General features: G+C 42.1%; 1 protein-coding gene across 1 annotated transcript in view; it reads right to left on the bottom strand.

Moving 5' to 3' along the window:
* LOC115162938 (glutamate receptor ionotropic, kainate 4-like) overlaps positions 1-18,370 on the bottom strand; it is a 462,700-nt gene that overhangs the window by 90,864 nt on the left and 353,466 nt on the right. Inside the window, exon 7 of the mRNA XM_029714471.1 lies at positions 10,566-10,619. Coding sequence (XP_029570331.1) covers positions 10,566-10,619 — 54 coding nt within the window. The remainder of the gene's footprint in view (positions 1-10,565; positions 10,620-18,370) is intronic.

Genomic DNA, 18,370 nt, shown 5'->3' with positions numbered 1-18,370 from the left:
TACATTCATTAGAGTTAACTGCACCCAAATAAATGCTTCACAGAGTTCAAGTAACAGACATCTCAACATCAACTGTTCAGAGGAGACTGTGTGAATCAGGACTTCATGGTCAAATTGCTGCAAAGAAACCACAACTAAAGGTCACCAATAATAAGAAGAGACTTACTTTGGCCAAGAAACATGAGCAATGGACATTGGACCTGTGGAAATATGTATGTCCTTTGGTCTGATGAGTCACTGTCGGTGGTTTATTTAGAATTCAAGGCACACTTAACCAGCATGGATACCACAGCATTCTGCAGTGATACACCATCCCATCTGGTTTGGGCTTAGTGGGACTATCATTTGTTTTTCAACAGGACAATGACCCAACACACCTCCAGGCTGTGTAAAAGCTATTTGACCAAGGAGAGTGATGGAGTGCTGCATCAGATGACCTGGCCTCCACAATCACCCGACCTCAACCCAATTGAGATGTTTTGGGATGAGTTGGAGAGCAGAGTGAAGGAAAAGCAGCCAACAAGTGCTCAGCATATGTGGGAACTCCTTCAAGACGGTTGGAAAAGCATTCCTCATGAAGCTGCTTGAGAGAATGCCAAGAGTGTGCAAAGCTGTCATCAAGGCAAAGAGTGGCTACTTTGAAGAATCTCACACGTACAATAAAATTTGTTGAACACTTTTTTGCTTACTACATGATTCCATAAAGTAAATGCCTCTGATAGAGGGAATGGGATGCTATAGCAGGCAATGTAATTGCTAAAACTGATTCATGAAGACATTTGCAAAGGGAGAGAGAAATGGAGCCGCAAAGAGGGAGACACACAGTAATCTATAGTCTACCTGACTTCAGGCATAAACTACAAAGTTTGATGGGAAGCAGTAAAGTTAGGCGCTAAATGGTTGGTCTCAATTTAAGAAAAACATTTGTATCTGTCTGTCACATCGCCCCATAAATGCATTTTGCCCCCTCGCTGGAATTTATCTGCACTGGCAACAATGCAGAGTAATCTTCCCCCTTGAGTACAAGGAAGCAATGCTTAAGTGAACACATCATGCCAGCATTAGCATAGGACAAAATAATGACATACTTTATATTCTGACGAGAGGTTCCACTCTCTGTTGTCACCTTTCCACGTAGCCTTTTACCTTTTCTATTACTCAGTTGATTGATTCTCAAACTCTGTGTCTAAACAAGGAAATATGAACCTTATATAAGCTGTTTGCCAGGAAATCATTAAATCCCAAATCATTTTGGGTGTCACAGTGGAATGACTTTTAAAGCATGTTGAATGGCGAGGTTTGGGAGTCGTAAATGGCGTGTAGTCAGAGAGACAACAGAGACATGGGGAGTTGTGTTTTTTTTGTAATCCACCATTCAGTCAAGCTGGTGTCAGAGAATTGCTCTACAGGCGACATTTTCCTCTCGCAAACACACTGTGCTGTGAGCAAATACAGTAATATTTCAAATATAGCGGATGAGTAAAATTCGAATATGCAGCGCAATTTATGTTGTAACTCCTCAGACAATTTCCGTGAGGAAGAAGTTTAGTTTAGTATTTTTATATAATATCTGTCATACTGTAATAATCAGTACCGACTCTTGTAACCCCTATGGACGGTATAGATTTCAAAGACCACCAAGCTTGTATTTGTACAAACTATGTGTGTGCATTAGAGGGGAAGATAGGGAGAGTGTGTGTTTGTGTGTGTTCGCGTGTGTGTGTCCGTGCTTGCGTGAGAGACAGAGTGGTATGTGTGTGTGTTTCTGCCTGTGCACGTGTGTGTGTACATTGAGTCATGGCATTATGCCACTGGCTGTTGTATTTTGCCTTTTTCCTGGCAGTGGTAGCTTCGCAGGCTGCAAGGCCACCCTGCTATCTCCCTCCTCTGTGCACGTGTGTGTGTGTGTGCACGTGTGTGTGTGTGTGTGTGTGTGCGTGTGCGTGTGCGTGTGTGTGTGTGCGTGTGTGTGTGTGTGTGTGTGCATACATGCATGCGTGTGTGTGACAGCGTGAGACACCGGCAGCTCTTCCTCAAGCGTAGATGCATGCAAACGACGGCATTGACAAGAGAGATCATGGGTGTGTGGCGAGGAAATGAAACATGAAGAGCTAAACAAACAGGAGGAAAATGGCCCCCGCTAGGCGATGGCCATAATATGTCAACCAAGCCATGTGCGCTGGGGCCTCAAAGTGAAGTGATCTTCTGCTCGCCTAACCTTCGAATGGCATTAGACATCTTGCTGACGGAAGACGAGGCGCTGTGCATTACCGGATGTGATTTATTCCATCCTGCCGAGTAGTTTGGATCGGAGGGCAAAAAATCACTCTGATGCACACGCACACTACTCTGGTGGAATCCGAAGCGGGAGGGAAGAGGGGCGGGTTTTCTAAGTGAATATGGACGATTCTCTCGACATATAGGTGACGAAGCTCAATCAGGTTCTGCCATTGTATATAGGCTATGAAAAAAATCTGCTAGGGGAGAGCTGCTCAAAATGCTGTGACTCTCCTATTCAGCTACTCAAAGCCACTTATTTTGGAGGACAGTACTGAATTTACATTAAGGCTCAAACTGTTGTCAGCTAACGCTAAGTAGACAATGGCTTGTAAACCGCAAATAGCAGAGATAGGCTGCGTTAATGAGCACCTGTCTGCAACTCCTTTCTCCACGGCCTTGCCGGACTAATTCCGACTGCATCGTTAACTGAAATGATTGTTTCTTGATTATTCATTACTTTCCGGATGGCGAGGCCCCTATCCTTTGGAGGCAGGAAAGGGAAATGAATGTTGCGAGGGAACACATGGTCCGGCTCATAATAAGCTGGCTATCTGGGCTGATGTGTTAATGAAGGAATTCACAGTGAAAGAATTCATCGCTCTCCCCTGGGTGGCATACTACATTCAAGCGTATTACCCGTAATGACTGCCCATTGATGATCATTCTCCCTCATCCATCTCCCTCGCCCCGGGGACAGTAATACCTCATCGACTGGCCTGTCATTAAGTGAAAAGATCTATACACTGACTGAATGTACAAATGTCCATGTCAAAGACTGATCAGGGGAATCCAGATGAAATGATGATGATCCCTTATTTATGTCACCTGTTAAATCCACTTCAATCAGTGTAGATGAAGGGGAGGAGACAGGTTAAAGAAGGATTTTTAAGGCTTGAGATAATTGAGACATGGATAGTGCATGTGTGCCATTTAGAGGGTGAATGGGCCAGACAAAAGATTTAAGTGCCTTTAACGGTGTATGGTAGTAGGTGCCAGGTACACCGGTTTGAGTGTGTCAAGAACTGCAACGCTACTGTGTTTTTCACACTCAACAGTTTCCTGTGTGTATCAAGAATGGTCCACCCTCCCAAAGGACATCCAGCCAACTTGACACAACTGAGGGAAGCATTGGAGTCAGCATACCTGTGGAACGCTTTCGACACCTTGTAGTCCATGCCCCGATGAATTGAGACTGTTCTCAAGGCAAAAGGGGGTGCAAGTCAATAGGAAAGTGTTCCTAATGCTTTGTACACTCAGTGTACACATATACACCAAGAAGTTACTATAAGAGAACGAGGGAGGGATGGTAAAAGTGTGTGTGTGTGTGTGTGTTGTGTGTGTGTGTGTGTGTGTGTGTGTGTGTGTGTGTGTGTGTGTGTGTGTGTGTGTGAGCATCATGTCTACTGACTGAACCGATTCCACTGGCTTAACCTTCTCCATGGCTCCTTTCCTATAACCTTACCTAAGCCTCTCTCAATAAGTGACCCCATGGAGGAAAATGTGAAGCGTCAATGTAGAAAACTCAGGTTGATGTTATCTGAGTGGACATGTATCCCTCTCCCACAGTTTCAGCTGCCCTTTTTCATTTCCACAGTATTAGCTGCTACTCACAGCACTGCCACTCAATGACCCTGGCTTTCAACGACCCTGCATAGGTCCACGCACACACACACATATGCGCACGTGCACACACACACACCCACACACACGCAGACTCACTCACTCACTCACTCACTCACTCACACATGCCCACACACGAAAAAAAGGCTGTTAATGAATTAATTTGCAACCTGTTGGGGATTGAGGTACTTAACTTGTACACAAACACACATAACCCCCCCCCCCCCCCCACACACACAATGACACAGATAAATATGATGTTGGACAAGACGATGCTGCTCATTGGGTTTCTCTCAGTAAGGTTGTAAGTTATGTTCCATTGTCCTATGAGGGGCTCATCTGTAATTCTCTAAAACATCACGGCCGTGACAGACAGAGGGAAGAAGAAGAGGAATGGCTGCAATCTCCTTCCAGCGCACTCCTTAAATCAATCAGCCTGCTTCGCATCTCTGAATGACTGCACTCAGGAAACAAACACCCGAGAAAAACAAAGCAAAACAAACACCAAGATAAATATTACACCCCGAATCCCAGACAAGCAACACCAGAATCCTGTTTAGAAGTCATTTGCCAAGTGCCCCCCTTTTTTTATGAGCCATATCTTGAGATGATTTGAGGAAACAAATTAGGCACGCAAATGGAGTGGCAGGTCGTTTGTCACAGTGTGTGTCAGAGGGCTAGTGGTAACCCGTCGTTCATCGAGCCCCACATTTTTAGCTTGCCTGTTTTGCATGTTATTTTGGCATTAATATGTGCCACATATGAGTTTGCAAACGATGTAAAACACTTTTTTTTTTAAATCATTTAGTTAATAAAGCCGCATACAAACATGGTCTCTTGAGTAAGGCAGCTCCAAAATACAGGTGTTTCAGCCTAGCTCAGTGCTTTCTGTGGTGGTGGGGCAGCCAACGGAAAATACAGAGTGTAGATGTTGGTAATGTTCTCTAGTTGCGCCGTGATTGCCTCAGTGTTCTATCACTCACCGCCAAGTCTAAGGGTAGAGATAAAAAATTCGGAAGGGAGCCGTGTTAACTGCAAGCATTGCAAAGCAATCATTAGCCTGTTATTCAGTGGAGTGGCTGTGTGGTCCCAAGTCTAGGATTAACGGTCTCTTTTCCAAGTTTAAAATGATAAACATTCAACATTGGCCATGCTGTCAATGAAGCATGATTTGAGCTGTGCTCAAAACAACTGTTAACTCGGAACAGGGAAATCTAATTTCAGTGAGTTTAAGACAACTGGTAACTCTGGAAAAAATGAGCTCCTACTGGGAAAATGCATTTTGAACGGTTATCCAATTCGGAATTGTAAATCCGGAACTCGGGCCACTTTCTAGAGCTACGACCTGAAGAACACCGACGTCATCATGATTCGTCAATTTTTCAGAGTTCCCAGTTGTCTTGAAAGCACCATAAATCCAGAGAATGCCAGACTTTGATGACAAAGTTTGATGACAAAATTTGCCCACGAAGGACCGCCGCACCACCTCCCTGTTCAAGTGAGCATAGCACAAGATGCTTCCAACAATGTATTGTATGCTGCTGCATAAATGAAGTAATATGCCAGGGAGTATGTATACTGTAGCTAAGAAAGTAACACTAAGTGTAAGTAGTTAGCTGTTAATAGCCCATGTGCCTCACCCTAATAAGTTGGTCCCTTTTCCCCTCATAATTTCACCTACTGTTCTGACTTGGTGGTGCACATGTAGCCAATAACCTGTTTTAGAGAAATGTAATCATCTAATATTGTAAGAGCTTTCATTGTCTGCTTATATGCCCCCTTTATTTATCATACGGTTCTGACTTGGTGTACAGGGAAAACACTGTAGGAACGGCCCATGTTCTGAATTCTGTCGCTGTACATTTCAAAAGTGCTGAAAAAATTGTTCTATCGACTACGTCCATCCTAGCGCACTCATTGTCTTAATCGAAATGACGGATTGCGTCTTATCTGCTTGTCGTCCTCTTATGCCATAGTTTGTACATCTCAATTGTCAGTAGAAACCTAATTTGTTTAAGCAAGTCAGCCATATCAGGTATGTTTTTTTAAAAGGCAGTAAATGAGGCTGAATGAACTGTTTCGCTGCCAGACAAGGCTCCGCTGATAACCAGGTATAGCAGTGGTAAGGTGTTGGGACTGCTGTTGGGACTCTGCTGTTGGGACAGCTTTATGTAGGCCGTAACAGTTTGTGGGCACCATTTGTCACCGTTATAGTGCAATTAATGTATTGTTTAGTGATATGTTGTGTAGTGGCTTTGCTGGCATGCATCCCACTTTCTTCTTTTTCTTTTTTGCCCCAACAAGATTTACTTGCTAAAATCGCCAATGCAGAGGAATAGCTCTCCGGCTGCAGATGTATAGGGATGTCAGAGGAGGAGAGGAGCAAGCTGGGTAAAGCAGTGGAAGCCGGGATGATACCTGATGAGTCCCACAGTGGAGGTGTTATAATACCCACAAAATGGTTCCAATCGTTTTTCCACCATTCACTTTTCCCATAGGGGATTTTAGAAACACTTAAAATAAAAGGCTGTGTTTTGTGTGGACTTACAAAGACACAGCAGTTGAAAAAAAATATCTCAAATGTGGACCGGTCTAATGTCCATTGCTCGTGTTTCTTGGCCCAAGCAAGTCCTTTAGTAGTTGTTTCTTTGAAGCAATTCGACCATGAAGGCCTGATTCACGCAGTCTCCTCTGAACAGTTGTTGAAATGTGTCTGTTACTTGAACTCTGTGAAGCATTTATTTGGGCTGCAATCTGAGGTGCAGTTAACTCTAATGAAGCAGAGGTAACTCTGGGTATTCCTTTCCTGTCATGGTCCTCATGAGAGCCAGTTTCATCATAGCGCTTGATGGTTTTTGCGACTGCACTTGAAGAAACTTTCCAGATTGACTGACCTTCATGTCTAAAAGTAATGGTAGACTGTCGTTTCTCTTTGCTTATTTGAGCTGTTCTTGCCATAATATGGACTTGGTCTTTTACCAAATAGGGCTATCTTCTGTATACCGCCCCTATCTTGTCACAACACAACTGATTGGCTCAAACACATTAAGAAGGAAAGAAATTCCACAAAATAACTTTTAACAAGGCTCACCTGTTTAATTGAAATGCATTCCAGGTGACTACCTCATGAATCTGTTTTTGAGAATGCCAAGAGTGTGCAAAGTTGTCATCAAGGCAAAGGGTGGCTATTTTGAAGAATTTCAAATATAAAATATATTTAGATTTTTTAAACACTTTTTTGGTTACTACATGATTCCATATGTGTTATTTCATAGTTTTGATGTCTTCACTATTATTCTACAATGTAGAAAATAGTACAAATAAAGAAAAACCCTGGAATGAGTAGGTATGTCCATACTTTTGACTGGTACTGTATATATAGTTAATCCAGTGATTTTTACATTTGCCTTGATTCAACAGCCTCATCCAAATCATGATGGCATTTGTAGTTCTTTATGATAGCCACATTAGCAGCTAATTAGCATTTCATTTTTGGATTGTAAATACAGGCAAATATATTGATAAAAGTCAACTTGTCCTAGAGAGATTTACATGGTTATCAAAATGTCAATCCAGAGTAAGCCTACACAAAACACAGCCCTTATTTGAAGTGTTTTTAAAATCCCCTATGGGAAAAATGAAAGGTGGAAAAACAATTGGAACCATTTTCCTGTTTGACTGCTAGGTTTTATGGGTAATATGACTCATACTGTGGTACTCTAAACACAGGCTCATGGGAAGGTTACACGCCTACTGTGTTACATAGATAAACATTCGGCATGATCCTTCTTAAGATTATGAATGCGAATGAGTAGGTGAATGAAAATGATCCTTGCTGGAACTATAAACGTGTTGGCTGTGTAACATCATGGTTGCTCTTAATATTAAAACCGAGATGAATGAACAGTTTTGAATTGCACAATGTGTTAGCTGATGATTCCCTGTCACCTCACATTGGCATTTCGATGTGCAATGTCAACAAAAACACATTCTAACGGACAAACAAACTGAGTCATCACCTGAGGTCACATATTGGCAATGAACGTGAGTACTGTATATGTACATTAAACCTAATCTGTATCTCTCTCCTGAAAACGAGCCGTATCTCTACGACTCAGCGTTGTGCTTGGAGACGAAATCAGACAATACAAAATGTCACTTCCCAGGTTAACCGTCAGCGACAGCCGCGAGGCTCAACGAGATGATCTCGGAGTTAATGCACGTACAAATTACAGAGCAACCATTCCTCTATAGCTCCCATGGATGGCATTTCATGCCGGGAAACCACATTGGGCAATTAGAGACAAGTACAGCTGTTCTCTGTTCATTTACCATTAAAGCTAACCAACTGAACTCCATTTAACTGTAACTCCACTTCTGTATGGAGCTGATTCATTTATGCATTTGTATAGAGTCAGTTTCATCATAGCGCTTGATGGTTCTTGCGACTGCACTTGGAGAAACTTTAAAAGTTCTTGACATTTTCCGGGTTGACTGACCTTCATGTCTTAAAATAATGATGCACTGTCATTTCTCTTTTGCTTATTTTAGCTGTTCTTTCCATAATATGGACTTGGTATTTTACCCAATGGGGCTATCTTCTGTATACCACCCCTACCTTGTCACAACACAACTGATTGGCTCAAACACATTAAGGAAAGAAATTCCACAAATGTACTTTTAACAAGCCACACCTGTTAATTGAAATGCATTCCAGGTGACTACCCCTGAAGCTGGTTGAGAGAATGCCACGAGTTTTCAAAGCTGTCATCAAGGCAAAGGGGTGGCTACTTTGAGCAATCTCAATTTGGATTTGTTTAACACTTTTTGGGTTACTACATGATTCCATGTGTGTTATTTCATAGCTTTGATGTCTTCACTATTATTCTACAATGTAGAAAATAGTACAAATTAAAAAATACCATTGAATGAGGAGGTGTGTCCAAACTTTTGACTGGTACCGTATAAAGCAGATTATTCAGAGATTGCTCATTGTGCTATTTTCAGTACTATACTACTTTTCAATTAGGAATACATGTAGTCTAATCGTTAGCGCGACAGATGATAAAGTGTGGATTACGGTCAAGTTCAAGTAAAAATTTGGATGACTGCATTCCAGGATTTGATCATACCTACGATATAATGTAACTTTTTGAATACCGTGGTCAATTAACTAAAAATGATTCACAGCTTCAGTAATTTAAACTCACAAATGTGTTGCATCCAAACGAGGCCCACTGCATCTGTTAAAATCTCTGGATTACCTAGCACACATACCAATTTAAATACGTTCCAGCTTCCCAGACAGATCAATGCAGGTGGAGGTGACAGTCAGGGATGCGAGAGAGAGAGAGAGAGAGAGAGAGAGTCAGGCAGAGAGAGAGAGAGAGAGAGAGAGAGAGAGAGAGAGTGAGAGTCAGAGAGAGAGAGAGAGAGAAAGAGACAGAGACAGACAGAGAGAGAGAGAGATAGAGAGAGAGACAGAGACAGACAGAGAGGGAGACAGAGAGAGAGACAGACAGAAAGAGAGAGAGATAGAGAGACAGAGACAGACAGAGAGGGAAACAGACAGAGAGAGAGAGACAGATACAGACAGAGAGGGAGACAGAGAGGGAGAGAGAGAGATCGGGACAGACAGAGAGAGAGAGAGACAGAGGCAGAGAGAGAGACAGAGAGATAGATTACACTGTATAGAGAGAGATAGAGAGAGAGAGACAGAGAGATAGATGATACTGTATATAGAGAGATATAACACAGAGGATGTGAGGAGTGACTATCTCTCATCCTCTGGAGCTGCAGATCACAAAATTGTCCTATCACCACATCTGACAGCTAGTGACAAATGACAAATGTCTACTCCCCCAGCCGAAACACAAATTGGGCTGCTGCACTATCGGAGACATGGGACTTAATTTCTTACAGTGCCCCACAGGCATTCTGCCTGCCATCACAGGCACCGTGCACTGACACCTATGTTACACACCAGGGTCGTGTTTATGAGGCACCAACTGGAAGAAAACTGACTGACTACCTGGACTCACCCATTCTCCCCACCCTCAACATGAACGGAATGTGTAATTACTCACTCAACCTGCAGAAGAAAGACCCTCCATAATACATTCCTCTGTTTCGGAGCAGTAGAAAGTGACCTGACTCCCTGCCCTGATTACTTGGAAGTATAGCGAACAGTATTCTTTACACGTTGAAAGTAGGCTTAATCAAAGTTGCCATTTGTGGAGGAGGATTAGCCGAGCAGTGCGTGTGTCATTTCGAGGGAATACTGCGACGTTGGGGACGAGGCGCGGAAAGTGGTGATTAACTGAACGTTGAAAGAAAATGACATAAATAACGAGTGGTCTCTTCTTCCTGTGGGGATGGCGCTGTATGATGCTTTGTTGAGCAATCGCTCTCTCTCTTTAGGAAATGGAGGGCGCGGGTCATCACTCTCCACGATGATCCCCCTCTCTTTCCCCTAGCACTCAGTGGCACAAAAAGACATGGGGATCCGAGCAACTGGGTGAGAGGAAAACATGGGCTCCAGCAGGACATTAATGAGTCATCAATCAGGCCGATATGAATCATCTCTACAGGACCATTAGTGCAAAGTGTTACCAACATCATCAATTTCCATTAGCGAGTAGCAGCAGCAGGCCCCATCTCCTTACCAGCGAGGTGAAGATGTAGGTGTAGTAGACGGAAAGCATGCCCAGCTCCGACGCCTGGAAGAAAGAGAGAGAGGGGGGGGAGAAAGAGATAAGGATAAGGAGAAAAATAGGTATATATATTGAGAAGGAGAAATACACTGAGTGTACAAAACATTAGGACCCCCTTTAGCTCCCAGAACAGCCTCAATTCGTCAGGGCAAGGACTCTACAAGGTGTCGAATGCATTCCACAGGGTGGTGGAGCATTCTTGTTACACACGGGAAACGGTTGAGCGTGAAAATCCCAGCAGCATTGCAGTTCTTGACATAAACCGGTGCACCTGGCACCTACTATCACAGCCCGTTCAAATGCACTTAAATCTATTGTCTTGCCCATTCACCCTCTGAATGGCACATATACACAATCCATGTCTCAATTGTCTCAAGGCTTAAAAATCCTTCTTTGACATGTCTCCTCCCCTTTTCTACACCGATTGAAGTGGATTTAACAAGTGACATCAATAGGGGATCATAGCTTTCACCTGGAATCACCTAGTCAGTCTATGTTATGGAAAGAGAAGGTGTTCTTAATATTTTCTATACTCAGCGTTTATATATATATATACGAGAGAGAGAGAGAGAGAGAGAGAGAGAGAGAGAGAGAGAGAGAGAGAGAGAGAGAGAGAGAGAGAGAGAGAGAGAGAGAGAGAGAGAGAGAGAGAGAGAGAGAGAGAGAGAGAGAGAGATTCTCTGCAGTCTCCTGCTCGATTACACAGTCGCAGATCAAATCCACCCACATCTTGATAAGACATGACATATTCTTATCTGATGACGGGCTCTCTTGGGAGCAATTAGTAATACGATATTTTAGTATGCTGCTCAATACTTTAGGATTTGATTAAATCAAAGCCTCAGCAGCAAGCACTGGTTGTGAAGGACAAGGTGAACTTTCTACAGTTGAGTTCCTTTGAGTATATTTATTTTGCTATAAACTGTTCCACCAAATTTGTTGAATGTTTCAACCAATGTGAACTGTGGAATAATGGTGCAACGCAAAGCTTTTTAAAAACGTGTTTTCCAATCAGCCCAGTCTGACTTAGTCTGACATACATCAAAGATACAGAGATAGATCTAAAAAGAAAAAAACATATTTCATAGAGTACACTATGTCAAGGGAAAACTGTTCAATAAGGTTTGACTTGTTGACTCCTGGATCTCATTCGATGGAAGTTACAGCAGGTCTCTGTTCAACCACCCACACATTTCACCTAGAAGATTCTCTCAGCCAGGTCACCCGTGATACAAGTCGATATTCAACGTCCATCCATGTCTGAGGACGTCAGGAGATGTAGACGGGGATGGTGGATGGGAGTCTTGCCCCTGCCTCTTATTCCAAAGGTTGCAAGTTCAAATCCAGTGATAGAAAGTTTTGTTTTCATTTTAATCCTATCGCAAACCTTAACTCTTAATTTAAGAATGTGGAGTTAATGCCTAAACTTAAGAATTTGGAGTTAATGCCTACTGTAAACTTAACCCGAACACTCCTAAAATTGACGTTTGGAACAACTTAAAAAAATTGTATGTTTCAGAAGCATGGATGAACATCTAATTCTGATGTGAGACTGTGAGACCTTGTTGGATTCTCTACCTCTACCTCAGGGGTACAAACTCCCGTTCCCAAGAGCCACAGGTTCTTCTGGCATAAAAATGTATTTATCCAAAGAGGCCTTACAGCAAAAACCAATATGATTCAAACAGGTAGATGTTTCTGGCGGAATAATCCCAAACAATGTGTTCCCCAGACAGAATCATTAGATCATTAGTTTTGGTACTGTCCATATGTAGCATGTTTTTGGTCGCAGGTTCAGGAATGGCTGAACAATTGCAATATTTACCTAGAACTAACACTGCAGATAGCACTACTTGGTGATATGAAAAGTCATAGTCAATCGACCAATAATATAACAATACTTTTAGCAACAACAAAAAATATTTTCAATTTACAATCTGTAGTAACAATGAGACTAGTTTGCTCCAATTTGGAGAGGGGTGGTAGGGTTGGAGGGTAATAAAGGATATATATATATTTTTTTTTAAAGATATGTACATATATGTATGTATATGTATTTATATATATGTAATTGTATATGTTTGTATGTGTATATGTATGTATTTATATGTGTATGCGTGTATGTACTGTATGTGTATGTATGTATATATAAATAAATAAATATATATATATATATATACACATATACATACATACACATATACATACACGCATACACATATATATATATACAGTTGAAGTCGGAAGTTTACATACACCTGAGCCAAATACATTTAAACTCAGTTTTTCCCAGTTCCTGACATTTAATCCTAGTAAAAATTCCCTGTCTTAGGTCAGTTAGGATCACCACTTTATTTTAAGAATGCGAAATGTCAGAATAATAGTAGAGAGAATGATTTATTTCAGCTTTTATTTCTTTCATCACATTCCCAGTGTGTCATGAGATTACATACACACAAGTAGGATTTGGTAGCATTGCCTTTAAATTGTTTAACTTGGGTAAAACATTTTCGAGTAGCCTTCCACAAGCTTCTCACAGAGCTGGTGTAACTGAGTCAGGTTTCTAGGCCTCCTTGCTCGCACACACATTTTCAGTTCTGCCCACAAATGTTCTATGGGATTGAGTCAGGACTTTGTGATGGCCACTCCAATACCTTGACTTTGTTGTCCTTAAGCCATTTTGCCACAACTTTGGAAGTATGCTTGGGGTCATTGTTCATTTGGAAGACCCATTTGCGACCAAGCTTTAACTTCCTCACTGATGTCGCTTCAATATATCCACATAATCTTCCTTCCTTATGATGCCATCTATTTTGTGAAGTGCACCAGTCCCTCCTGCAGCAAAGCACCTACACAACATGATGCTGCCACCCCCGTGCTTCACGGTTGGGATGGTGTTCTTTGGCAAGCAAGCCTCCCCCTTTTTCCTCCAAACATAACGATGGTCATTATGGTCAAACAGTTCTATTTTTGTTTCATCAGACCAGAGGACATTTCTCCAAAAAGTATGATCTTTGTCCCCATGTGCAGTTGCAAACCGTAGTCTGGCATTTTTGGAGCAGTGGCTTCTTCCTTGCTGAGCGGCCTTTCAGGTTATGTCGATATAGGACTCGTTTTACTGTGGATATAGATACTTTAGTACCCGTTTCCTCCAGCATCTTCACAACGTCCTTTGCTGTAGTTCTGGGATTGATTTGCACTTTTCACACCAAAGTACGTTCATCTTTAGGAGACAGAACACGTCTCCTTCCTGAGTGGTATGACGGCTGCATGGTCCCATGGTGTTTATACTTGCATACTACCGAATGTGGTACCTTCAGGCGTTTGAAAATTTCTCCCAAAGATGAACCAGACTTGTAGAGGTCTACAATTTTTTTTTCTTTTGATTTCCCATGATGTCAATTAGCCTATCAGAAGCTTCTAAAGCCATGACATAATTTTCTGGAATTTTCCAAGCTGTTTAAAGGCACAATCAACTTAGTGTATGTAAACTTCTGACCCACTGGAATTGTGATACAGTGAATTATAAGTGAAATAATCTGTCTGTAAACAATTGTTGGAAACATTTCTTGTGTCATGCACAAAGTAGATGTCCTAACTGACTTGCCAAAACTATAGTATGTAAACTTCCGACTTCAACTGTATATATATATATACACCATCGGTCAAAAGTTTTAGAACTCCTACTCATTCAAGGGTTTTTCTTTATATCTTCTATTTTCTACATTGTAGAATAATAGTGAAGACATCAAAACTATGAAATAACACATATGGAATCACGTAGTAACCAAAAAAGTGTTAAACAAATCAAAAAATATTCTTCAAATAGCCACCCTTTGCCTTGATGACACACTGGTTGAGAGAATGCACACTCTTGGAATTCTCTCAACCAGCTTCATGAGGTAGTCACCTGGAATGCATTTCAATTAACAGGCGTGCAGTCTTAGACGTTAATTTGTGGAATTTATACAGAAGATAGCCCTATTTGGTAAAAGACCAAGTCCATATTATGGCAAAAAAAACTCAAATAAGCAAAGAGAAATGACAGTCCATCATTACTTTAAGACATGAAGGTCAGTAAATCTGGAAAATATCAAGAACTTTTAAAGTGCAGTCGCAAAAAAACGTCACGCGCTATGATGAAACTGGCTCTCATGAGGACCGCCACAGGAATGGAAGTCCCAGAGTTACCTCTGCTGCAGAGGATAAGTTAATTACAGTGGTCCTCCTTTAAACGTTGCGTCATACTGCGGCACACCACTCGTGCTGCTGCAGCATTCTGTGGCACGTCATTTAATTCTCAGCCATTTCTTCTGTAACTGCAAGTTATTGCTAGTTTCACCACCAGAGGGCATTTTTGAGAAGCATTTGATAGTATTCCGTATTGGCCTTACCAGAGAATTTAAAACCTTTTTGTAATAACATAGTATATAGGATTGATTTTAAGAAATTTTGCTTAATTATTTTGCTTAATATTATGGTGTTTCCATTCAGAGAAAATTGGTCAGTTTGTAAATTCAGACTGTTTCGCTCTCGGAGAGCACACTGGACGTTTGGGCCGAGGAGTAGGGTTGATTTGAGCGTTCTGGCCTTACAACCGCAGTCAAGCACCCAAGCTAACGTTGGCTAGCTACTTCCAGACACAAATGAGACCACTCTGACCATTTTCCTGTTAACCTGAGCGTTGGTGACTGTAAATGTGCTGCTGGAAACAATTTAATTCCGCTTTTTTTCTACGTTTACTGACACCGGCCATATAAAAAGGGCGTTGAGCTCTCGTAAAGTAATTATTCTGCGTTCTGGTACACTCAGATGAGAGTACTCTGAAATCCGTGTAGATAGTAGGCGGGACACATGACATTTTTAACAATGTTCTTTTCTGATAAAAACTAGTTCATTGCATCCGCCGTGGAGCCCAGTTTCATAATATGACCATAATATGACCATATTTCCCAGCTGCTTGCCGTCGTTTTGAAGTAATCGTGAAAAAAGAGGCCTTATTTTAGTGCATTTTTCACCCTGCCAGCTCCTATTAGTTCTATTGAGCACTAACTCACCTTCCGAACGTTCTATTCCCAGCTTATTGTTCAACGTCACAATGCCTGCTTCGCTGTTGTTGGTAATGAGACCTGCTCACATTGTTTTATAGCTAAAATGTAAACAACAAAAATAATATTGGAACTCTGCGGTCTTCCCATTGTTTCCTATGGGGGAGATATAGGCATGTCTGTCTATTTCGCCAAATATCTCGCAATGTGTATATTTAGATTTTTTTCAAGTCGGGTGTAACCGGTGTGAAATGGCTAGCTAGTTAGCGGGGTGCGCGCTAATAGTGTTTCAATCGGTGATGTCACTCGCTCTGAGACCTTGAAGTAGTTCTTCCCCTTGCTCTGCAAGGGCCGCGGCTTTTGTGGAGCGATGGGTAACGATGCACCGAGGGTGGCTGTTGTCTATGTGTGCAGAGGGTCCCTGGTTTGAGCCCAGGTAGGGGCGAGGAGAGGGCACCATTTTAATCAGGAGAATCTCCTCTTTGTAATTATGTAAGTCTGGGCAGCGAGCTCGTTTGTCATTGATCACTCGACCAGAAATATAAGTTTTAATTTTTTCCCTACTTTTTCATTACGGAGACATAAGCACAGTTGCCACCATCGAGGTGCGGATGTTTACTTTCTACACAAGTAGTTTTTTTCCACTTTCGTCCAACGAACAGATTGTAGTGGTAAAATTAAAATAGATACCTTTTTTTATGGAATTCTAAGCATCACTCCAGTCAAAACAGGCTCTGCGAACATTCGATAATAATTTGCTATGGGCTCGCGCCAATGTTTCAGCTTAGCAAACGTTCTTAAGTGTTTTTCAACCTTGGGTGAATTTTGACTCGTTCTATTATCCAGCCTATAGATAGCCAGAACGAATTTACGAAAGCACCCGAATGTCCCTTGATGAAAATAGTCCCCGGACTGGGGAGAAGCACAGGAGACTGGGTGCGCAGAGCAGGCACAGGGTATACTGGGCCGTGGAGGCGCGCTGGAGGTCTGGAGCTTAGGGCTGGCACACCCCGTCCTGGCTGGATGGTTATTTGAGCCCAGCAAGGGCGGAGTGCTGGCACAGGACGAACTGGGCGGTGCTGGTGAACGGGGGGTACCGTGTGTAGAGCAGGTGCAGGATAACCTGGGCCGAAGAGACGCACTGGAGACCAGATACGCTGAGCCGGCGCACTTCTTCCTGGCTGACGGCCAACTCTAGCACGGCAACGGTGAGGAGCTTGCACCGAGCGCACCATTTAGCTAAGCTAAGAATGACGAGAATAATCAAGTCAATAAACGTTGGGTAGTTAGATAGCCTATAGTTAATATACTGGAAAGTTTCATGTATACTAAACTACTAACGTTAGGTATCTAGCTAACATACCGCTACACACTGCTGTAATGATATGCTATGTGGTTCGTAAGGACAGCGTAGCTAACAAATTGTCAGCTAACATAACGTGTAAGATAATTTATTTGAAAAGTCATTACATTGAGTAACAAGCTACCCCTTGGTCGTTAGGGCAAATCTGGTCTGCAATAAGAGGGGTTTTTTTCACACTTAGCTCGGCTATTAGACTATTCTTTAGTAAAGGTTGAATAGTCTATTGTTCAGCTATTAGCCCTCCTCTCCAACTTGCAACAAATTGCTGTTCCCATCTCATTCCTTTCCCTCTTCCACGCATCATCATTCAGCTCTTGAGTGGCTCGCTGTGGGCTTGCTGGCAGGATATGGTAGCGCGTCAACAATTTGGTTGTGCGTCAAGAATTCTGCATATAGTAGCACGTTTGTATAAAGGTGTGGTTATTCACAGGCAAATTATTATAAGCTATGGAGGTATTTGTGTCTTTTTGTCGAGGCAAAACCTTATTTATTTTCAATCAAAAATAATTGTTCTGAAAGCAACTTTTTTTACGACACAAAGGAAGTCAATGCGGACACCTACGAAGATGGCATCTCAGGTAAGCAGCACTGGGCTGTATTGACGTATCCTAAAAATGACATAGGCTGCTTTAGATTGAACGGTCATATATCAGTTATTGTTTACATAACTATAAAAAATAAGCTGTTTCCTTTACTGTCAGAGTGCGTGCTGACCAAGGGGTCAAAAATGTAGACATTGTCAGATGTTCATTGTCCAAGGAACAGGCCGTGGAAGCTTTAAAAGTGTCCATAACCAGAGGTAATTAAACTGTTCTGTGTTATTTTTCTCCATGTCTGCCTGTCTTGTTGTACATGGAACCTGTCTCACATGCATTAACTAAAAAAACCTTCAGATGTCAGCTGCTAATTTTCAGATTTACACCACATAAACACAGCCATTTTCACTGGACTATCTGTTACTGCCAAGTCATGATTTCCCTGGGGGTTAGCCTTGCAATAACCAAGTGGTGAGACACTCTATATTTAAATGTTTCAGGTACACTCTGATAGGTTTCTGCGTCACATACAGTATCTTCTATTGACATTGTCTTTATTGTTTGTCCTCGTGTGTCTGTTTTTCAGCATAAAGTACTCTGTAGCCATTAGTGTGGACACCAGGTGAGACCACACACACACAATTACAGTCTCTCTTCTTCACTTCATCCCTCTCCCCCTTCTTCTTAAATCCTCTAGGTTATATAAACTGTTTTGGTGAACCCCTCCCGCATCTGAACTGGCTGACACAGAGGGCACAGCATGATCATAGGTGAGATGTCACTTGGTCGGGTCAACAGGAAGTATTATTA

Source organism: Salmo trutta, chromosome 26 (genome assembly GCF_901001165.1).
Source record: "Salmo trutta chromosome 26, fSalTru1.1, whole genome shotgun sequence".
Lineage (NCBI taxonomy): Eukaryota > Metazoa > Chordata > Actinopteri > Salmoniformes > Salmonidae > Salmo > Salmo trutta.
The sequence above is the reverse complement of the archived record's forward strand: the minus strand, read 5'-3'. Positions and strand labels throughout refer to the sequence as shown.